The sequence below is a fragment of the Triturus cristatus genome, chromosome 3_2 (assembly GCF_964204655.1).
Source record: "Triturus cristatus chromosome 3_2, aTriCri1.1, whole genome shotgun sequence".
NCBI classification, from domain to species: Eukaryota; Metazoa; Chordata; class Amphibia; order Caudata; family Salamandridae; genus Triturus; species Triturus cristatus.
In genome coordinates this window covers 986658482-986676778 of record NC_140584.1, presented here as the reverse complement: position 1 = coordinate 986676778, position 18297 = coordinate 986658482, and the positions used below count along the sequence as shown (strand labels likewise).

The window sequence follows — 18297 nt, the reverse complement described above, 5'->3', positions numbered from 1 at the left end:
GACTTGGTGCTCAAATGTGGACGTGACACAAAAGTGGCGACGCAAGTGACAATGTGCAATCAGCGAAAACTGCGCATTGTGCGGATGTGAGCAAGTATATTCAGTGAATATTGAGGTTCAAGACAATTATTTACAATGTTTTAGATGAAAAATGACAACAATTTCAGTTGAACCACAAAAGGAGGTGCGCCATCAGTTGCTCTGAAGAGTCGACGACGTTTCGATCCTATTAATCAGGATCATCTTCAGAACCGGGTTGTGAGTTGTGGCGGTGCTCTACAAAGAGGGAATGGATAAGGATAAGGGATGGGGGAGGAAGGGGTGGGAGTGTGTAGCTGTGAGGGCTAATTGAGAAGCATGCTACGTAAACCGCGTGGGTAGCGAGAAGGAAAAAGTGAGTAGTAAGAGCCTATGGCAGGCGTATAGCGCCTGAGAGTGGGCGCTGGTCGGTGGCGTTGTGTCCGATTACCAAGTGTAGCGGACTCTTGGATGGCGTGAAGAGAAGAGAGACCGTATGTGAATGGGTGGTGAAAGTCGAAGCGTTAAATTATGCGTGTTACAGTGATGAAGTGACTAATCACACTGCGGAGGATACAGCGATGTGATCAAGAGTAGAATAGTAGGTCGGCGTGGTGTCCAATATCCAAGTGTTGCAGTCTCTCTAGTTCGGCGCGAAACTAAGTGAGACCGTATGTGAATTATGGGTGAAAGTCGTAGTGTTAAAATACGCGCGTGCCGTGTTAAAGTGACTTAAGCACACTGCGAGGTAATCATAAACAGGGCGATGTACACTAAAGTGGAGGCGGTGATATCTTGCAGTGAAGGTTGAAGAGCTGCGCTACCTGAAAGGACACAGTCCCGTGTCCACGTGTGGCGCGGAGAGACGGAGGTGTAAGGGAATGGTCTCCAACGGATTAAGGAGATCCTGTGGGTGAAGGAGGAGAACGTGAGCGAGTGGATGGGGGCTCACATGGGGTGAAAAGGAAGCGCGGGACGAGAAAGAATTACCTTGGTGCATCAAACATCGGAAGGATGTGTTAATGCGGGCGCCGTGTCACTGGTGGACATCGGCGGCATGTAATTGGAGGCTCCTCTGTGTCCCATGGTATGGAAACTGATGGGGGAGACCTATGGAAAGAGTAGGGGGAAATGTCAACCGGCAGTGTAAGTGGAGCCGGGTGTATCGGCAGTGAGATCGGCGGGGCTTACCTCAGGAAGCGGAATCAATCCGGCGTGGGGGGTGGCGTTGCAATCAACAGGATACTGCCACGTTCGTGTGCGGTGTGCAGGGACTGAGAAGTGGCGACTGTATTTAAAGAACTATTGATACTTCCGGGTGCAGCTACGTCACATGGTCATGTGTTAGTAGCAGGGGGTGTGTCTGAAGTAACGCAGCACGCAAGGGGGTGGGAGGAGGAACAGGGCAAGAGATACAAATGCTCACAAGTGACTTATCGAATGGAAAGCAATAGCAGCTAAACAATAAGAAATGTATGAAGGTTTTTAATTACATTCGGAACAAGAACAATTAAACTAGTAGGCTATTGCAGCTAAACAAATGAAATAAAGGTTATTAGATACATTTGGAAAGAACAATTAAACTTAAACAATATTTCATATGGAAAGCAGGACTGTAAGAATGGCCAGGGAGTACCATGCATGTAGTCCTGATGAATAATTAGTGACTTTTGTGCAAACAAGAGTCAAATAAGGATTTGACAGGAGGGAGGCTGTGTTGCTAGCCGGGAGTATCAGGGTTGTGTAGACCTAGTGTGTTCTGGTCTTATGTAACAACAAAGGTACTGGGCAGAGTAGGGCACGGTACAGCGTATATGGTGTGAGGATGTTGTTAGGTATTCATAGTAGGGAGGAGCATGGTGACAGAGGGTCAAAGTAAAATGGTACTGTTCCATTCGTCAATTGTGTTCAAGCCTGTATTGACTGATTTACAAATGGTGATCCATTTACATTCACACTTTTTGAGGAGGGCTTTGATGTCACCACCTCTGATGGGCAGTGTTGGTTGGTCTATCACCTGCCAGGTGATGTCTGTCTCGCAATGATTTTTTTCAATGTAGTGGGAAACCAATGGTGCAGTGAGGACTTTGCAGTGAATTCTGCTTCTTTGTTGAATTATCCTCTGTTTGACCATTTGGGTGGTCTGGCTGACCTAAATGAGGTCGCAGGGACAGCGGATGGCGTAAATGACGTTTTGTGATCTACAGTTGGTTAGGGTATTGAGCTTGTAAGATTTGTTATTGGTTTTGAAGTCTTGTGTTTAATGTGAGATCACATACGGCACAGTTTTGACATTTGTAGTGTTCAATTACGTGGGGTAAACCCCAGGCAGCGGTGATTGTGTTCTTGTCTGTGGTGTTAGTAGGCCATGTAATGGCATGTACTAGATGTGTGGCTAGATTGTTGCCACGTTGGTACGAGAAGAGAGGTGGTTCTCTGAATGTTTAAAATGATATTAATAACGGCCAGTTGCGTTTGGTGATCTTACTAACTTTATTGCTGCAGGGGCTGAACTTGGAGACAAATGGTATCCTAGTCATGGTTTTCTTGTGTTGAGGTGTGAGATGATGTTCACGGTGGCAGTACCAGGCTCTCTTGCGTGCTCTTGTTACTAGACTTTTAGGATATCCCCTGTCAATAAGTTTTTTTTAATGAGGGTGTCTGATTCCCGGAAGTAATCTTTCTGCCATTTGCAGTTCCTTCGAATGCGCAAGAATTGGCAGTATGGAAGGCCATCCCAGAGACCTCGTGGGTGGTAACTTATTTCCATATTCCTTTTGCAGGTCTACAGGTGCTTCCTGCGGTTTACAGTGGGCCAGGACCATTTTCAATTTGCAGTGCTCCTTTTAGGCCTCACCAGTGCCCCTCTGGTGTTCATGAAATGACAGTGGTGGTCACAGGGTACCTTTTAGAGGTTGGGTCTTCCTGTGTTCCCCTAGCTCGATGAGTGGCTGCTGAAGGGGGGCCTGCCCATAGGTTCGTCAGCCATCTCCGGACAATGGTGAACCTGCCTTAATTGTTAGGCCACACCTCACCCCTTTGCAGACGCTACTGTTCATTGGAGCTATTTTGGATATGGTATGGTTTTGTGACTTACGCCCAGAACAGACAGGATGAGATAGTACATTGTTTGGACCTTAAAAGGGCACTGAATTGTTATATAGATTGCACCAAAGAATATTGGGTGGACCATTAGTACTTTGTAGGGTTCTCTGGTATGAAGAAGGTCAAAGCAATGCACAGTAGGTCATCTCTTGATGCCCGCTGCTCTGTCATACTAGTACATTCACTAGACATTTGTCAGAGGGCTATGTGGGCGTACGTATATATGTTCCAAAAGCACTACTGCCTCGAAATCCAGTACTGTTGAGAGCTGCATTTTGTCCACTCAGTTTTGCGGGACTTTTTGGTCTGAGAAAGTTTACAGACCCACCACCTGGAGAGGTAATGCTGTAGTATCTATTCACAAGTTGTGGAATCTGTGTCCATCAGAAGAACCAGTTACTTACCTTCAGTAATGATCTTTCTGGTGAAAGCTTTTTCTAACTGCAGATTCATCCCTGACCCTCCCCCTTCCTGTTCTGTGAACTGGACTCTTTTCATCTACAAAGTCCCCACTTTAGGGATATGAACACAGGTAATGCCAATTTGATGATCGACTCTGTGCGGACAAGACAGTCTAATATACTGATGTCAGTTCGTATGGATGGCACCTACATGTGGTTCCACTGATCTCTTCTGGAGCGGTTGATGTTGATGCAGTGCGAAAGATCGCCACCTACCGCATGCAGAAGTACATCTCTAAAGTTTACGGAGTATCCACCACATAGATCGGTAACCAAAGTTAAGTAACTTGATAATTTTGCAGAAACCCTGTATAACATAAAATTACCATCCTGTTACTACTAACTCCCTTGCCCTATGTCTTCATGGGTTCCAAATACTTACGACTTTCAACGTGTAATCAAAACCATAACTATATTGCATAAAGTCACTGTATCCAATCACTCTTTCTTTCATAACATATTTCCATTATCTTTCTGAAACTCACCCTTTATTTTGAAAAGCCAGATCAGTCCGCTTCGCCAATGCTTATCTTGTTTTAATACCTCTTTTATTGTCTACAGACGGTGAAATATAAATGTTGGAATTCTGAGGCAATCTAGTATCCAGTTATGCTCCACACCACATTTCTACAAAGCCTTTGCCACCATTCCACAAACTACTATTGCCTCTCCCCTTTCCAGTTGTTTTTTTTGTGTGGAGTTTTATATAGCGCTAACTAGACCCAAAGGTATCCGAGCGCTTTACATGAGTACCAGTTACATTACAGACCGACACATTCATTTTTGTTTGGCACTGGGAGATTAAGTAATTTCCCCAGAATCACAGAATGTCAGGTGTCCCTGCCGAGCCTCAAACCCGGTTCCCCGGCTCCGAGGTCAACCACCCTAGCCGTTTGGCCACATTCTCTCCTTCATGTCATTCACTGCCCTATTTTTTTTTAAGCAATAACTGAAAAGATTGCATTGCACTGTCTCTTCTGATGTTTGACTGCATATCAACATTTCTGAAGCACCCTGAAACGTTTAATGCATTTCGTTCTTAATGTTCATCAAATGAAGTAAATAATTGTTAACATAACTGTGTTATCTATTTGCTCATGACTCCCCCATTCATCAAGGAGCATAACATACAATCTCCTAAATATTTCTTTCACACATAAATATGGTATCCTGGCATAGCTCATTTGATTACAGACTGATCAATTCCCCATTGTAAATATTTCAATATAAATTGCATTATTTTATGTGAATTGTTTTAGATTAAATATTACAATATTTTGGTGATGCAGTAATTAAGAGAGTAGTTATTGTTGGCTAAGTAACCGTTGCATAGTATGTACTCCTGCAACACATCACATTTTTTTAAATGCATCGTTTATATAACCATGGAATATTGAAAATATATGCTCATTAGTGATATTCCAAATTGTAACCTTAATTTTCAAATTGATTTACATACATTATTATCTATTATAATAATGAATGATTTTACGGTCATGCAGTTTGTGTAGCGCTCGGTTAAGTTGCAAGGCACCTTCAACTGAGATGTATTGGCATGCATTGCTTTTGCCAGGATACAGAGGGAATAGGCTGCCACTTCTGCAGAAATGAATATTATTCGAGAACCTTAAACCTGGTAATTTGAATTCAGCGATATCAGCATAATGTCTACCGCAGCCCATTATTTTAGCAATGCCAACTACACCAGCTGTAGTGTAAGTGGTTAAATGTAGGTTTTCTCAGTTTCCTATCTGTTTGATAGTGGGCTGGGGAAGAAAAACATGGGTTATTTTAGCAAATATTTCTCCTTTATTCTGGCAAATAATGCAGTGCTCATAATGTTTAAAGACCACACATGTAGCACTATGTGAGGATCTTTGCATTAATCCTTTTACTAACCTTTAAATAAGATTCTGCTTGTTAAGGTCAATTTCTTGGTGACATGTAAATGCTCTTTTTATCAGCTCTTTCCACACTTAAAGCTTTTCTGTTATCACCTGTTCAATGACATGGAAGCTTTTGCACAACTGTGCCCAGGTGCTAAAAGCACTCCTAGATAGACCCATATCAAGAACGGATGAGTTAACAGCAATGAAAAAGTATGTTATGTAAATACATTTTAAAATTGTTATTTTATTTCCAGACTATGAAGTCACATGCAGGTGATTGTCGTAACTTTCTCATTGACTTTGCAAACTCAGATCCCACCAAGGATTACTGTGGCCCTAAGTCTGAGATTTTGAAAAGGCTGCTGGAGACGTGTAAAAAGCAGCTGCCAAAGTCTGAAATAGTTGGCGGCTCTATTGTTGATCAAGCTGTGAATGCAACGTTTGCTGCACTGGTGTATATCACTCCAGAATTATTTGGAAAGCTTCAGAACTATGGTAACTGAATATTACTGTTATTTTACTTGAGACATATCTATTTATAAATGTGAAATTTGAGTTTGCTTATTCAGATGTCCAGTGGTAAGGCCAAACTCGCCTTTAAGAGTCCTGTAACAGAGTGCACTGCAAGCTCTGGTAGAGACCAGGAGCTGTAAAGAAAGCTTGACCTTTCTGATGCACACCATCGCACATGTACAATGTCTTGGAGATAAATACCTTACAGGCTGTTTACTTAATACTTTCATAGATAGTCCTTTTCTTATTGCCAATTGACAACTTCTGATTTCCTTTTGTAGAAATGCACAAAGTGGAATTCTTGTTGGCAAAAATGAAAGTCAGTGTAATGTGTGAATATCAGCTTTGTTTAAATCATTTGTAAAGCCCTAAAAGGTGTTACAGTTACACATAAATAAATCGTTCAAATTACAACCAGTATTTAAGATTAAATATAACATTTCCTAGCTTTCGTAATGCAAAGTTTTAATTCCATTCCAAGAGGCAACCATAATGATTTAAATGTCTTCACTTTTATTTATACCACAGCATTAAGTACACAAGAACAAACTATGTTTACCATCAACCTTTGGGGAAGGAAGACGAAAAGCTTTAACCAGTCATAAGCCAGTGTCAGTTATAGTCTCTTATCAACACTCGTGCCCCATTGTCTTTGGTGGCATATTATTCTGGTGTGGAAGTTTCATTTCCTGCAATTAGAAAATATGATCAGTGTTCCTTGTTCCTATAAAACATATCACTTAATAAGCCTTACTTAAATCACAACAAGCCATTCATTCTTCTATTTAATATTAATATGAACTTCCTTAGACAATAGATGAATGAAATGAGTGAATGCCTATTCAGTACACTCTAATAGCCTCTGACCACCCATTGTATGATTTTCTTGTATAGAGTGGGCTACAGCCAGCCTTGATCATCTGACTGGATAGTTCTCGCCTTCGTGTCCTTAATAGAATTGAAACATCCTCTTACGAAAGCTAGGAAATCTAATATTCTGTGTCAGGACCAGAGGTGAGGACAATGTTTGTTTAAAGCTTACTAACCACCAGTGTCAGCATATCCACAAACGGCTTAAAGTAAATCCTTTTAAAGATAGAAACCGTAGACCAGAAAGGGCTCCCACCTTTAGGGCGAAGGAATTTAACCCCTTTGCAGCCAGCACCGCAAAGGTGAAAAATAAAATGATAAATTGAATTTATTACCATTTTTATTTTTCACGTTCCCCAGCCTGAGCTGTGTTTGGGGGCGGGTCCACTGCTGCTGACTGGCAGCAGGGCAGTGGTGCTCACTCCACCAATTTAGAGTGCCCATGCCAGGCTTACTGGCTGTCTGGCGATGACCAGCCTGACATCCGCCCTTCAACCTTTCCACCCAACTGTCCTAAACAGCTGGGTGGAGAGCAGGCAGAGGCCCCCAGTCCATGCGGGAGCGGCGCTGCACCCGCTGCAGCAAATCCTGGCACTGCTACCATGGTGCTTAACATTATCAAGAGCATGAGAGCAACGTCTGGATTGGTGTGGAGAATTCAGTTGCTGCAGACCAGCCCTAACTTGCCGAGAGACTAAAGCAGAGGACCAGAGGAGAGGAGCCAGCTGAGTGGGTAGGTACATTTTTATTTTTTCCATTGTAACAGACAGCTACTGCCATTGGCCTCAACGTCAGAGTTCTCAGCTATGGTAAACACTGTTTATAACAAACCATGACTTACAGCTTTAGCATTGGCCTTAAGAGCATGCTGCTGGTCAGTGGTTGGTTGCCCCACAAAATGTTATAGGTGCCAGGCGCTATTGCCATAGAACAGCCTGCATCATTGAGAATGTCTTCCAGCCTTGCTTCCAGCATGAAAGCTTTAGAAACTATAGCTCCATGGCCCAAGTGTGCCTCGAAAATTGAGGTCGATATTCCCGCTTCCTGCAAAGTCCTCCTGATCCGTCTTGATATATTTGGAGATGAGACCACCTTATGAGAATGTTTTTTTTTTTTTAGCGTGTAGTTATTTAGGCAGACTCTAGATTTCGGACAGACTGCAACTTGCGAGGGAGAAGGTGTGGTACCACAAACTGATTTGAGGCTGTAGTAAGCCATTCGGAATGAATTGCCATGCAGTTCCCGCCAGGTGCCTCCCTTCAACTATCTGACTACAATGAAATTGTTCCTGTTGCCTAAAAGATATATGCAACCAAATGCTTCTTGAATTCTCACAATCCAGTTTCTGATCATTGAACGCTCTATCTCCGATTCCTCCAGTTCATGAGACCTGTAGGCATGCAGACAACTGCAGTCTCTTACTGCACAACTAAAGGGAGACATGAACAAGCGTCATGCATAGAATTGCTGATTTTCTGGATGGTGCTGTGAATTTCACAACCTAGGGTTGGAGTGGTTCACACATCACTCCCGAATAAATTCTAATGAGACCATATATATATCATGTAAGTCGAAAAGTTATCAGTCTCATGTGGCAAAATTTAATAACATGCGGGTTACTGATTTGTTCTTGTTGAATGTTACAAAAGGAATATACCTTGAGGGAAATAGATAAAAATATATAAATGCATGTACGTAAATATACTTTCTTTGTCTCCGAAGGAGCACTGACTTAAACCTTGTTTTTCTACAGTGTGCAGTGAGGACTACTTTGCTTTGAATGAGGAATTTGAGCAAGTTTATTCTCTTGCCGATGGAATTAGAATATGGATGGTAAGACATGTTTATTTGATAATTAATTGCGGTACCTCGTAGATCAGAATCCGTGTATTGCGTTGTGTTAAACATGTTTATTTTTTCATCCTATGGATGCAGTGAAAAACAAAATATTTTTCTGATCCTGGAGCCCTCTTGTTAAAATTCTCAAAACCTTTTTCTCTACCCATGTACAGCTGACATTGGTAAGCTTTTTTTAAAAATGTCTGATGCCTTAAAGTAAAAAACCCACTTTTGGTATTGCACCCAGCAGTTCTAGTGTAGTGATCTTAAGTAATGATAGTATCTTTCTGCAGGACTTAAATAAAAGCCCATTTCAAGCCAACCTTTCAAGCCAGATTAAATTATAACTCGCCCAGTTTCACTTGATTATGGGAATTGCTTTGTGAAAAAATATTTTCGGCAAACAAATGTGTTGGACACTGCAAGCTAGGTTCTCTGCCTTTTCCGCTCTTATACTCCTGCCCTTATACAACTGGATCATTTGAGTAGTCTTGACCGGGTTTCTGTGTACATTTAAAAGTAATCCCACAAACAAGCTTTGAAATGCAGTTTGAGTGTTGTATTAAGTGGCTGGGGCCCCTACAACGCCAACACAGGAGAATAATTCCAGCTGCGTCTGGATCTACATACAGTCCCAGTACCATTTTAGATCTCGTCTAGACAGTCCATGCGCTGTCTTGAAGAAGCATGTTGTGTTTAAACTGTGGTCTTTAGCCTGCCCACAGGCTTTCCAGTTGCTCACATCGTAGTCTGTCTCATATTCTTTGTCACCATTTGTCTCTGGCATGCATGGTCATGCCTCTTCTTGTGTTTAGCCCTCCACCCAGAGCTTGGACCAAGTACTTGTAAACATCCACTGCTCCTGTTTTTATGACCTTTTTACAACCTACTTTTTTATTTCTTTTTCAGCACTCTACACAGTGCTTGTGCTTATACCAGCTCTGTCTCCTCCTATCCGCCCTCATGCCCCATCCACAGATCACCCCTTCCCCCTCACCGCTTTTCCCTTTGTTGCTGCTTTCCATTTCCTGCACCTCCTCCCTTCCATCTCTCCTTACTCCCTCGCACCTCTCTTTGCTTGCCCTGTCCACAAATCAGCCCCTCCCCCGACCCTGCTACTGCTTTAAACCCCGATTGTGGTCTGTTTCGTTCTAGTGAGTGATGGTGTTCAGCCTTTTATATGTTCTGTTAGTTTATAGTTGATGTGCAGATTGGAGCCTGTGTGCATGGCTAGGATTACCTGGCACTCTTGTAGTCCCTGTTTATTTTCTCCACATGTGGGTACTAGCTGTGTGTGCGTTTTTACAGCCTATGTGGTCGTTCGGCAATGGTGTTTATAGCTGGAAAATCAGACCTCAATTGAATCAGGTATGCGTTAGCACAGGGCATGTCACAGCTTCTAAGTATTGATGCACACAAAGAATCAAAGGGAGGGGACCAAAATGGAAGACCGTACTACTCCCTATCTAAACGTAAAGTCACTAAAAGTACGCTCTCAAAAAGTCATGAATTCAAAGCGGGGGAAACCAGAAAGGGAGAGGTCCCCACTCGTAATGTAATACCAATGTTGGGGCCAGAGAAGTGTGTGCCCTATTTATGGGGTGGGGGGGCTTGCTTAGAATGAGAACCCTCACTCACCCAAGTGTGACATGCTTCATCATAGGGTTCCCTCCTTACACCAGGACTGCCGCAAGGTCCCTGGTGTGCGCTACAACGCTACAACTCTTTGGGGCTAGAAGAGGAGCTGAGGTGTTATAGGGAAGGGACTGAAGATGGGGTTGGTGAGGGGCAGAGTGCAGAAAGCAATTAAAACGGTCTCTGGGGGACCTAATGTCTTTATTATATGGTCTCCCAGGACAGGATCAAAAGGGGAGAGGACTGGCGGTTATCAGCAAATATATCACTAAGTTAGGTCAACATGTTTCTGCCTATCAGCGACCCCAACCGGGGTTCCGAGGCATTCTTTAGCACCAAAAAGGTTAGTCACTCTGCAATCAGGTTATTGAAGTAACATTAAAAAGTGTATGTGTGTATACTGCCCATTACATAACAGTCACCTGTATATATGAGCGATGGCCCAAAGATAGTTGATAAAAGGGTATACCGTCTCATCTGAAAGACACAAGCACAAAGAAAAGGAGCTGGTAACCAGATATTGAGGTGTCTTAAACAGATCAGCAAGGAAAGGTCTCCACATTAAAATATATACATCAGGATTACCTGATAGATGAGATTCATATACCTCTCTTCAGCCTTGTGGGTACCCCACTGTGTACACGGCTGAATGGAAGACACAGAGACATAGCAATAGGAGAGAGTAATAGGAAACACACTCGTCAGATATCCATAATAGGTAAATACTGTAAGGGTATGCCTAGGTCGCCCGGTAGATGGTGCTAACAATTATAATAAAAAATAATAAAAGTTAAAGAGGACAGAGATGGTTTAGTGTGGTGCAACACTACAAAAGGTAAGATATCTGTCTGACCATCTTTAGTCAATATGGTTAGCTAAAAGCATTTGAGCCCCAGGGTCGAGTAAAGAAAGCACTGAAAGCCATATGGACAACAGGAAGAAAACAGGCCCTTATTTTACAAATTAAGTCTAGTCCCAAAGACGTCATGCCCATACAATCAAACTATTAGAGACATGTATTGGCCTCATATGTATGTCCGACAACCCTTAACTTGGGGGTTTAGTGCAAGCGAACAGCAGGATACAGGAGGGGAGAGGCTGTCCTCTAAGGAAACCGGTCCAGGAAGTAATATACGCAAAACCGACTTGATTGTAAAAGCCCTGCAGTCTGATTCTTCTCCCTAGCCTCGACCTCAGTTCCACATTCTGTGATTACAGGCAAAATCACTTAATCTCTCCGTGGCAGCCCGCATTTGCTGTTGGTTGCCCGTCCATCACCCGCACGTCACTGTTTGCCCCAACTGAACTCAGTTGCACAGATCCCCTCCTCCACCAACTCTGTGTTTCACCTTGTTTTTTGCAGTGTTATGTAGCACCAACACCACCAGAAGGTCTAGGAGCATTTTATGGAAGCACCAGTTATCTTTTCTGTGCAGTTTTATATAGTGCTAACACCACCGAAGTTATTGGAGCGCTTTACATTAGCACTAGTTACTTTACACAAGGACACATTCATTTTTGTAGCCAAGATTAAGTAATTTGCCCCAAATCAAGGATGTTAAGCCTATGCTGAAACTCAATAGTTGGCAGCTCTGGCTCTTATGCCACATCCTCTACCGAAAGGACACCATATCATCTCCCTAGGCTCGGCCTAAGTTCCACATTTTGTAATTATGGATACTGCACTTAATCTCCCTTTATCTAAACACAACAAGCATTGGCAAAGCCAGTAGGTTTCGCCGGTGTGAAATCTATTGTTTTTAGGCCTTGGCTAGACAGCGCATGCACGCGCTGTCTCGAAGAGAGGTGTTGCGTTCTGTCTGTGAGCTTACAGGCTGCCCATTTCCTACCATTGGTGAACTCCATCGTCGCTCTCATTTTCTTTGATGCCATTCGTCATGGCATGCTGGTGTCATGCTCTCTTCTTGTGTTTGGCCCTCCCATGGCGCGGGACCAAGTTCATGCCGACTTACACTGCTCCTGGTTTACACAGCTATTTTGTCTTTGTTTTAAGGCACTCCATGGAAAACTTGTGTTTTCAGGCCATCTTCCTTTTTTCACATATACACAGACCACTAAAATGTATGCGTGTGTACATAAACAAATGCAATTTATTTCTTTAAAAAGTTGTTAAAACACGAACAGCTTTTTTTTTTTTGCCTGACCAGATGGTATTGAAGTGCTCTCTTGACATAGCTCGAACATGAGCCAATGGTATAGGAGTGCTTTAAGTGCTCATCAGTTACATTCCACAATGACACATACATTTTTGTCTCTGATCCCACTTTAATTTAGGTATGTTTTTTAGCCCTTCATTGTTGCTTCCTCCCGCCCTCTACCGTGGATGCTTTCCCATCTACCTATCCCCCCTTGCTTCTCTGCTTGACCGGTTCCCCCACTACCTCCCTTGTCACGGCTGCTTTTATTTTTTTTGCATGATTCAATGGCATTGGTGCGATTGTTCAGTCCTTCATCTTGCCATAGTGCTAACACAAGCCAATGGTATTGAAGCACTCTAAGCGCTCACCAGTTACATTACACATTGACACATTCACTGTCATACGCAGGGGGAAGCGTAAGTGTTTTGGACACAATCACAAACTGTTCAGCCAACTCCGAGATTCGAACTTGGTTCCCCAGTTCTCCTGTCGGCACCTCTGGCCATTACGCTACATCCCCGCTTTACTTCAAAGCTCTTCAACTGCTTCTCACTACCACTTCCACAATTGTTCAGCAAGACCCCATCATCACCAAAACAAGCATTGGCAAAGCCAATAGATCCTGGCAAAGCCCGAGTTATTAGCCTTGTCAATGTGAATGTTTTTTAGCCATGTTGTCTAGAAGCACATCTGCTGTTCAGCATGGCTGAAAGTCACTGAAAAAAGCGCTATGATGCTGCCAGCACAGGCCACGTCATAGTGCTTTTTTGTGTTAGGAGGGGTAGGACAATAAACTCAACATGGGGGGGGGGGTGAAGAAACTCTGCGTGGGCGCAACATCTTGTGATTCTGGGCTTTCAGTGACAGCATATGTGCTGCTAGATAACATGGCTAAAAGACTCTCACATTGACAAGCCCAATAGCTTGGGCATTGCCGAGGCCCATTGGCTTTGCCAATGCTTGTTCTTCCAGTGGTTACCTTATATGGTTACTTGGCCGATTGATTGAGCTGCCACCTCTCAGCGTAAATTCCTGTGTAAAAGAAAACAAAACACTTCAGGAAAGCCTAAGTCTAACATGCATTTAATATGTCTAATGCAAAAATAGCAAGTATCCAAGCAAAACAGTGCACGGCAACTGCTTCCGCCCTCAATTGGAGCATATAATGCTAAAATCCTTACATTCTCTGCACATATTTCAGTGAATGGAAACAAGAAAATGTAATCAATACCTTTACTAAATGAAACTAAATAATGAGCAGGTGGCAGAGTGTTTTCATAATCAAGATTTTGAGAAGTCCTTAAAAAAGAAAATGTGGAAGACAGACAGATGCACCGACTCCATTACATAATAAAATTCACGGTTTGTGATGCCAATCCTCAAAACGAAGCTGTGCTAACTACACAGTGCGGAAAGTGTGCAATTGTTCAACACTAAATAAAATGTCTATGGTGTATTGAAAATACATGAAACCTAGTAGACCTAATAGGAATAGTGTGCTTTGCAGGATAATATAAAAATCACATCACAATTTAGTAATAAAATATATCTGTCCACATTAAGGCATACATGAGTATAGGTATGTTTGCAATAAAGTAATGATGTTAATGAACAGAAACAGTAATTCTACTTTCTCAACTCCCTTTTTTTGCCAAGAGGCAGAACTCCTCTCATTAATTCAGTTGCATACAGTTGTTTACACACACACAGATCGAGCAAGAGTAGGGAGTGTTTGCCGATCTATATTTCTCAGGCAACAGCACGTAGGAGTTATTTACATAACTGGACCAACAGCTCAGTTTAATGACCGGTTCAGCATTTAGACCTTTTGATCACTGCCTGTTCTACAGGATGTGCACCATGAATATCGACCCCTGAATATCAATGGGATGCAATATCGGGGACAATATATATAAAACAACATGTACGATGCATGAGAGCTGTAGATCACATGCTTTGCATACTCCTGCCATCTAGTGTTGGGTCCAGATGTTTGCAAGTTGTTTTTCTTTGAAGAAGTCTTTCCAGTCGCGAGGTAAGGTGACTCCTCCTTTCTGTGATAGTGCGCACATTGTTAGTTTTTTTCCGCCATCGGGTTCAGAAGTGTATTGCTGTGCTCAGTTTCGCAATCGGTCCTCGGGTTCTCCTCGGTGCGCAATCCACTCTACCCTTGACGGTATAGTTTTCAAATGCATTCCATTTTATCCGCTGTTCGACTTGACATCAAGAAATCTCCAATTTCACCTGAGGTTTTTGCGGGCAGCCTTCTGGCCTATCTGCGTCGGTCCGGCACCTGTTCGATGGAACGGACTCCAGTCAAATTCTGCCTCCTGTGCCACGTGAAGTATCTGCGTACGGACCTACATCAGGTGTGTAACTTGTGCTTGTACCCAAGCACAAAAAACAAGACTGTGACGCGTGTCGATACTTCAGATAGAAGAAAACTCTCCATGATCGTCGTACTTGACGTCGAGAGATGCAACGGCAACAGTTGGATGACATGCCGGATCTCTACAGCGAAGACTCTGATCAAGAGGAAGTCTCAGCGGCCGAAGAAGTACACGCTTCAGCGGCATCAGACTCCGAGACAGAGTTGCAGATTGTCCTCGAATATGACGATGTGCCGCAGGGACAAGGGACGTGAGTACGGAAGACCCTTCTACCGTCCCATGAAAATCTAAGGCTTCGGCACCACCTCTGTCTTCATGCCAAGGTTGGCGCAGAGAAGGTGTTTCTAACCCTTTGCCATCTGGCTCGGCACCGAAACACTCTGACAAGTCTTCCGGCTCGGGACTGAGTCGGCCAAAACATTGTTTCAAACAAATACAACCACTGCAGGTTACCCACCGCTTTGGGAGTATACTGCTATATAGTCTATGCAAAGCATGTGATCTACATCTCACAAGCCTCAAATGGAAAATGTTACTTACCCAGTAAGCATCTGTTCTTGGCATGTAGAGCTGTAGATTCACATGCGCCCACCCGCCTCCCCGGTCTCCTGTAGTTGTAGTTCTCAATTTACATTCATATGCATGGACATCTCTATTCTACGCTCACTAACTACATTCTCACCCTCTGCTGGAAAACAATCAAATCGATTCCCATGCGCACTATCACCGAAAGGAGGAGTCTCCTTACCTTGTGACGGGAAAGACTTCTTCGGGAAAAGAAAACTTGCAAACATCCGGACCCAACACTATGTATATGAAGTGTAGTTCATATTTCCCTTATAGGCTCTGCTCATTGGAATAAAATACACTATAGTTTTTGCACAGGACTACGGTCAGTATGCGCCTATCGAGTACATTAAACTTAATTACTTTGTGTGCCAGCTAACTCAGAGGTCACTTGAAACTTCTTGAATAAAGAAGGGATTAGTTTCTGACAACCGCATAAACATGACAACTTTGATCTAAGATCTCCCTGACCTGTTTTTTAGTTCTCTCTTAATTGGGTACTGCCTTTGTGCAGTAGGCTGACATTTTAATTGGATTTTATGGTGAGGTGAGTCCTCATCCCATCCTACATGATTTCTGTATAATGCTGGGGCCTGGGCTACTCCCCATTTCCTGGCATATGTATATTTTAAATTTATAGGAACATGGTTGGAGAAGGCTGGCATAATGATGTATTTGCCATGTGGGCACTCCCTGACACATTTTCGTGGCCAGTTTTGTTCTGCTAGAAGTATGTCATAACCCCTTGAAAGTTTTTCCCAAAAGAGTGCTTTCACTTTTCTTGGTATGTCTCCCTTCATCCGGAGTGTTATTTCATATAACTTTTGCGAACTAACCCTGGTGACTACAGTCTCAACTTGGATGTACTCATTCAAGTCCACTATCTTCAGAAGTTCCTTCAGGTTCTGGCGAGCTATTGTTACTTCTGCTGCTCTGTCCAGCATTGTCTGAGCCCATGCTCCGTTCTTGAGTTGTGTCCTCAGAATTCTCGGCATGTCTGATCTTCAGACCTGCTGCATTTTTCTTAAAAAATTGAGGTTTTGGTTTGTTTTTCTGAACATGTTGATCGCCTCTGGACTTCACGCGTTCTTCTTTGTGATCTGACCGTCCTCTTCTTTCGGATGTCTGTGAAGATGTCTGAAAGGTACGAGAGGAACGTGCATCAGTATCTTGATACCTGTCAGGTTTTTTCAAATTATCCCTATTCCTGAGGTTATGCCTCCTTTCAGAGTGCTCCTTTTGAGGAGACCTACCTAGGAATTGAGAACGTTTCTCTTTTGAATGTTGTTTTCCAATTTTTTTTTAGAAGATGTAGGATTATGTTTAATTAGGTTCTTTTCAGGACCGTCAGACAGTTGCGGTTTAACTGGTTTTCCACCTAAACTGTCTATGCCTAATTCTTCATAGGATTTTTCAATTATTCTGGGTAGTTCATGTTGATGTTCTGTTACATCAAATTCCCTTAATTTTTGGCGGATTGCCACTGATGCAGACTCCCCTTTAATATTAGATAGTATTATTGTTGAGACCTGGTCGAAGTTTTTCAGTAATTTCATACCTAAGTTCAGGACAGGCTCTGCCCCGTATTCATTTTGAACTTGTTTCAGGACATCAGGTATTACCGCATTAGACGGAACACCATGTGTTTTAGTATAGATGGCAGCAAAGACTGTGGCCCAAGTGGTGCAGTCTTCCGGATGTGGTGTGATCCCCATTGGTAGACAGATTGTTAAGATTCTGTGTTTCTCAGACGGGCTAGTATTAGGGAATACTGCTTCGATTTGAGTAATTTTTTTAACTATCCAGAATGGAAGTTGTTCACGTTTTGTGGGCATTTTACCCATGACTGCGTGTAAAGTCTGTGGAGTAATTTGTAGTGTATTCCCCTGGTGAGGGGTTTGATTTGGAATGGTTATTGGTGGTTGGACTCTTAAGGTCCGTATGACATATTATACTAATTGTCTGTAAATTTATATTAACTCCTGGAGTTGAGTGAGTAATTCATCGTCTGACATCTCTTCGATATCAGGATGAGGTGTGTAGCTGGCTAAAATCGTCCATGTTGCTCCTGGTCTACCTAGTGGACCGAGCCTGGTTATGTGATTGTAATGTTTAGGGCTCCTTTAAACCAGAGCTGATGCTCCTGGTATGTGAGTGGAATTTCAATATCCTTGAAGGGAATGTATTCCTCAGGTGGTTCATCTTCTTTGAAGAAGTGAAACACGTGTTACTGGATTTGATTCTGGGAATGTAATCCAAGAATAGAATCCCTCTGTCTGAAAAGATTCATGTGCCTCTATCACAAAAACTGCTCTGCCACCTATTGGTGTTAGGCCATGTTTTATAAGTTTTAGAGTGATGGCTCTCCTTAAGTTTGGTGGGATGTGTATAACACCCACATCGGTTTCATTTAAACCTGTAGTATTAAAGGCTGCTACGACTTGGACATCCGCAGCCTCTGTATCAGACATTTGTTTAATGAAAAATGTAGAACCAGTTTCAAGGAAACAAGGATAAGGTGCACAATATTTTGCAACACTGTATCCTTCAACGTTGAACAAACCAAACAGCTAATACATAGGATTCTCGTCCCACTCCGCTATGGTGGATAATATCCCTACCTACTCCAGACGTCTTATGGAGTAATATGAGTAGGGGTCTCTGAGAAAAGCACGACTGAGTTACTTCAGTATCTAGCGTTAAATTAGTGCCTTACCAAACGTTGGGCACCATGTAGTGTAGTACCCATTTCCCTTATTGGCTCTGCGCATTGGAATAATATACACTATAGTTTTTGCATAGGACTAAGGTCAGTATGCTCCTATCGAGTACATTAAACTTAATTACTTTG

General features: G+C 42.8%; 1 protein-coding gene across 2 annotated transcripts in view; it reads left to right on the top strand.

Moving 5' to 3' along the window:
* ZZEF1 (zinc finger ZZ-type and EF-hand domain containing 1) overlaps nucleotides 1-18297 on the top strand; it is a 1433434-nt gene that overhangs the window by 610448 nt on the left and 804689 nt on the right. For both annotated transcript variants that reach the window (XM_085649580.1, XM_085649579.1), the window contains 2 exons: nucleotides 5728-5968; nucleotides 8610-8689. In XM_085649580.1, the coding sequence (XP_085505706.1) occupies nucleotides 5728-5968; nucleotides 8610-8689 (321 nt within the window). The remainder of the gene's footprint in view (nucleotides 1-5727; nucleotides 5969-8609; nucleotides 8690-18297) is intronic.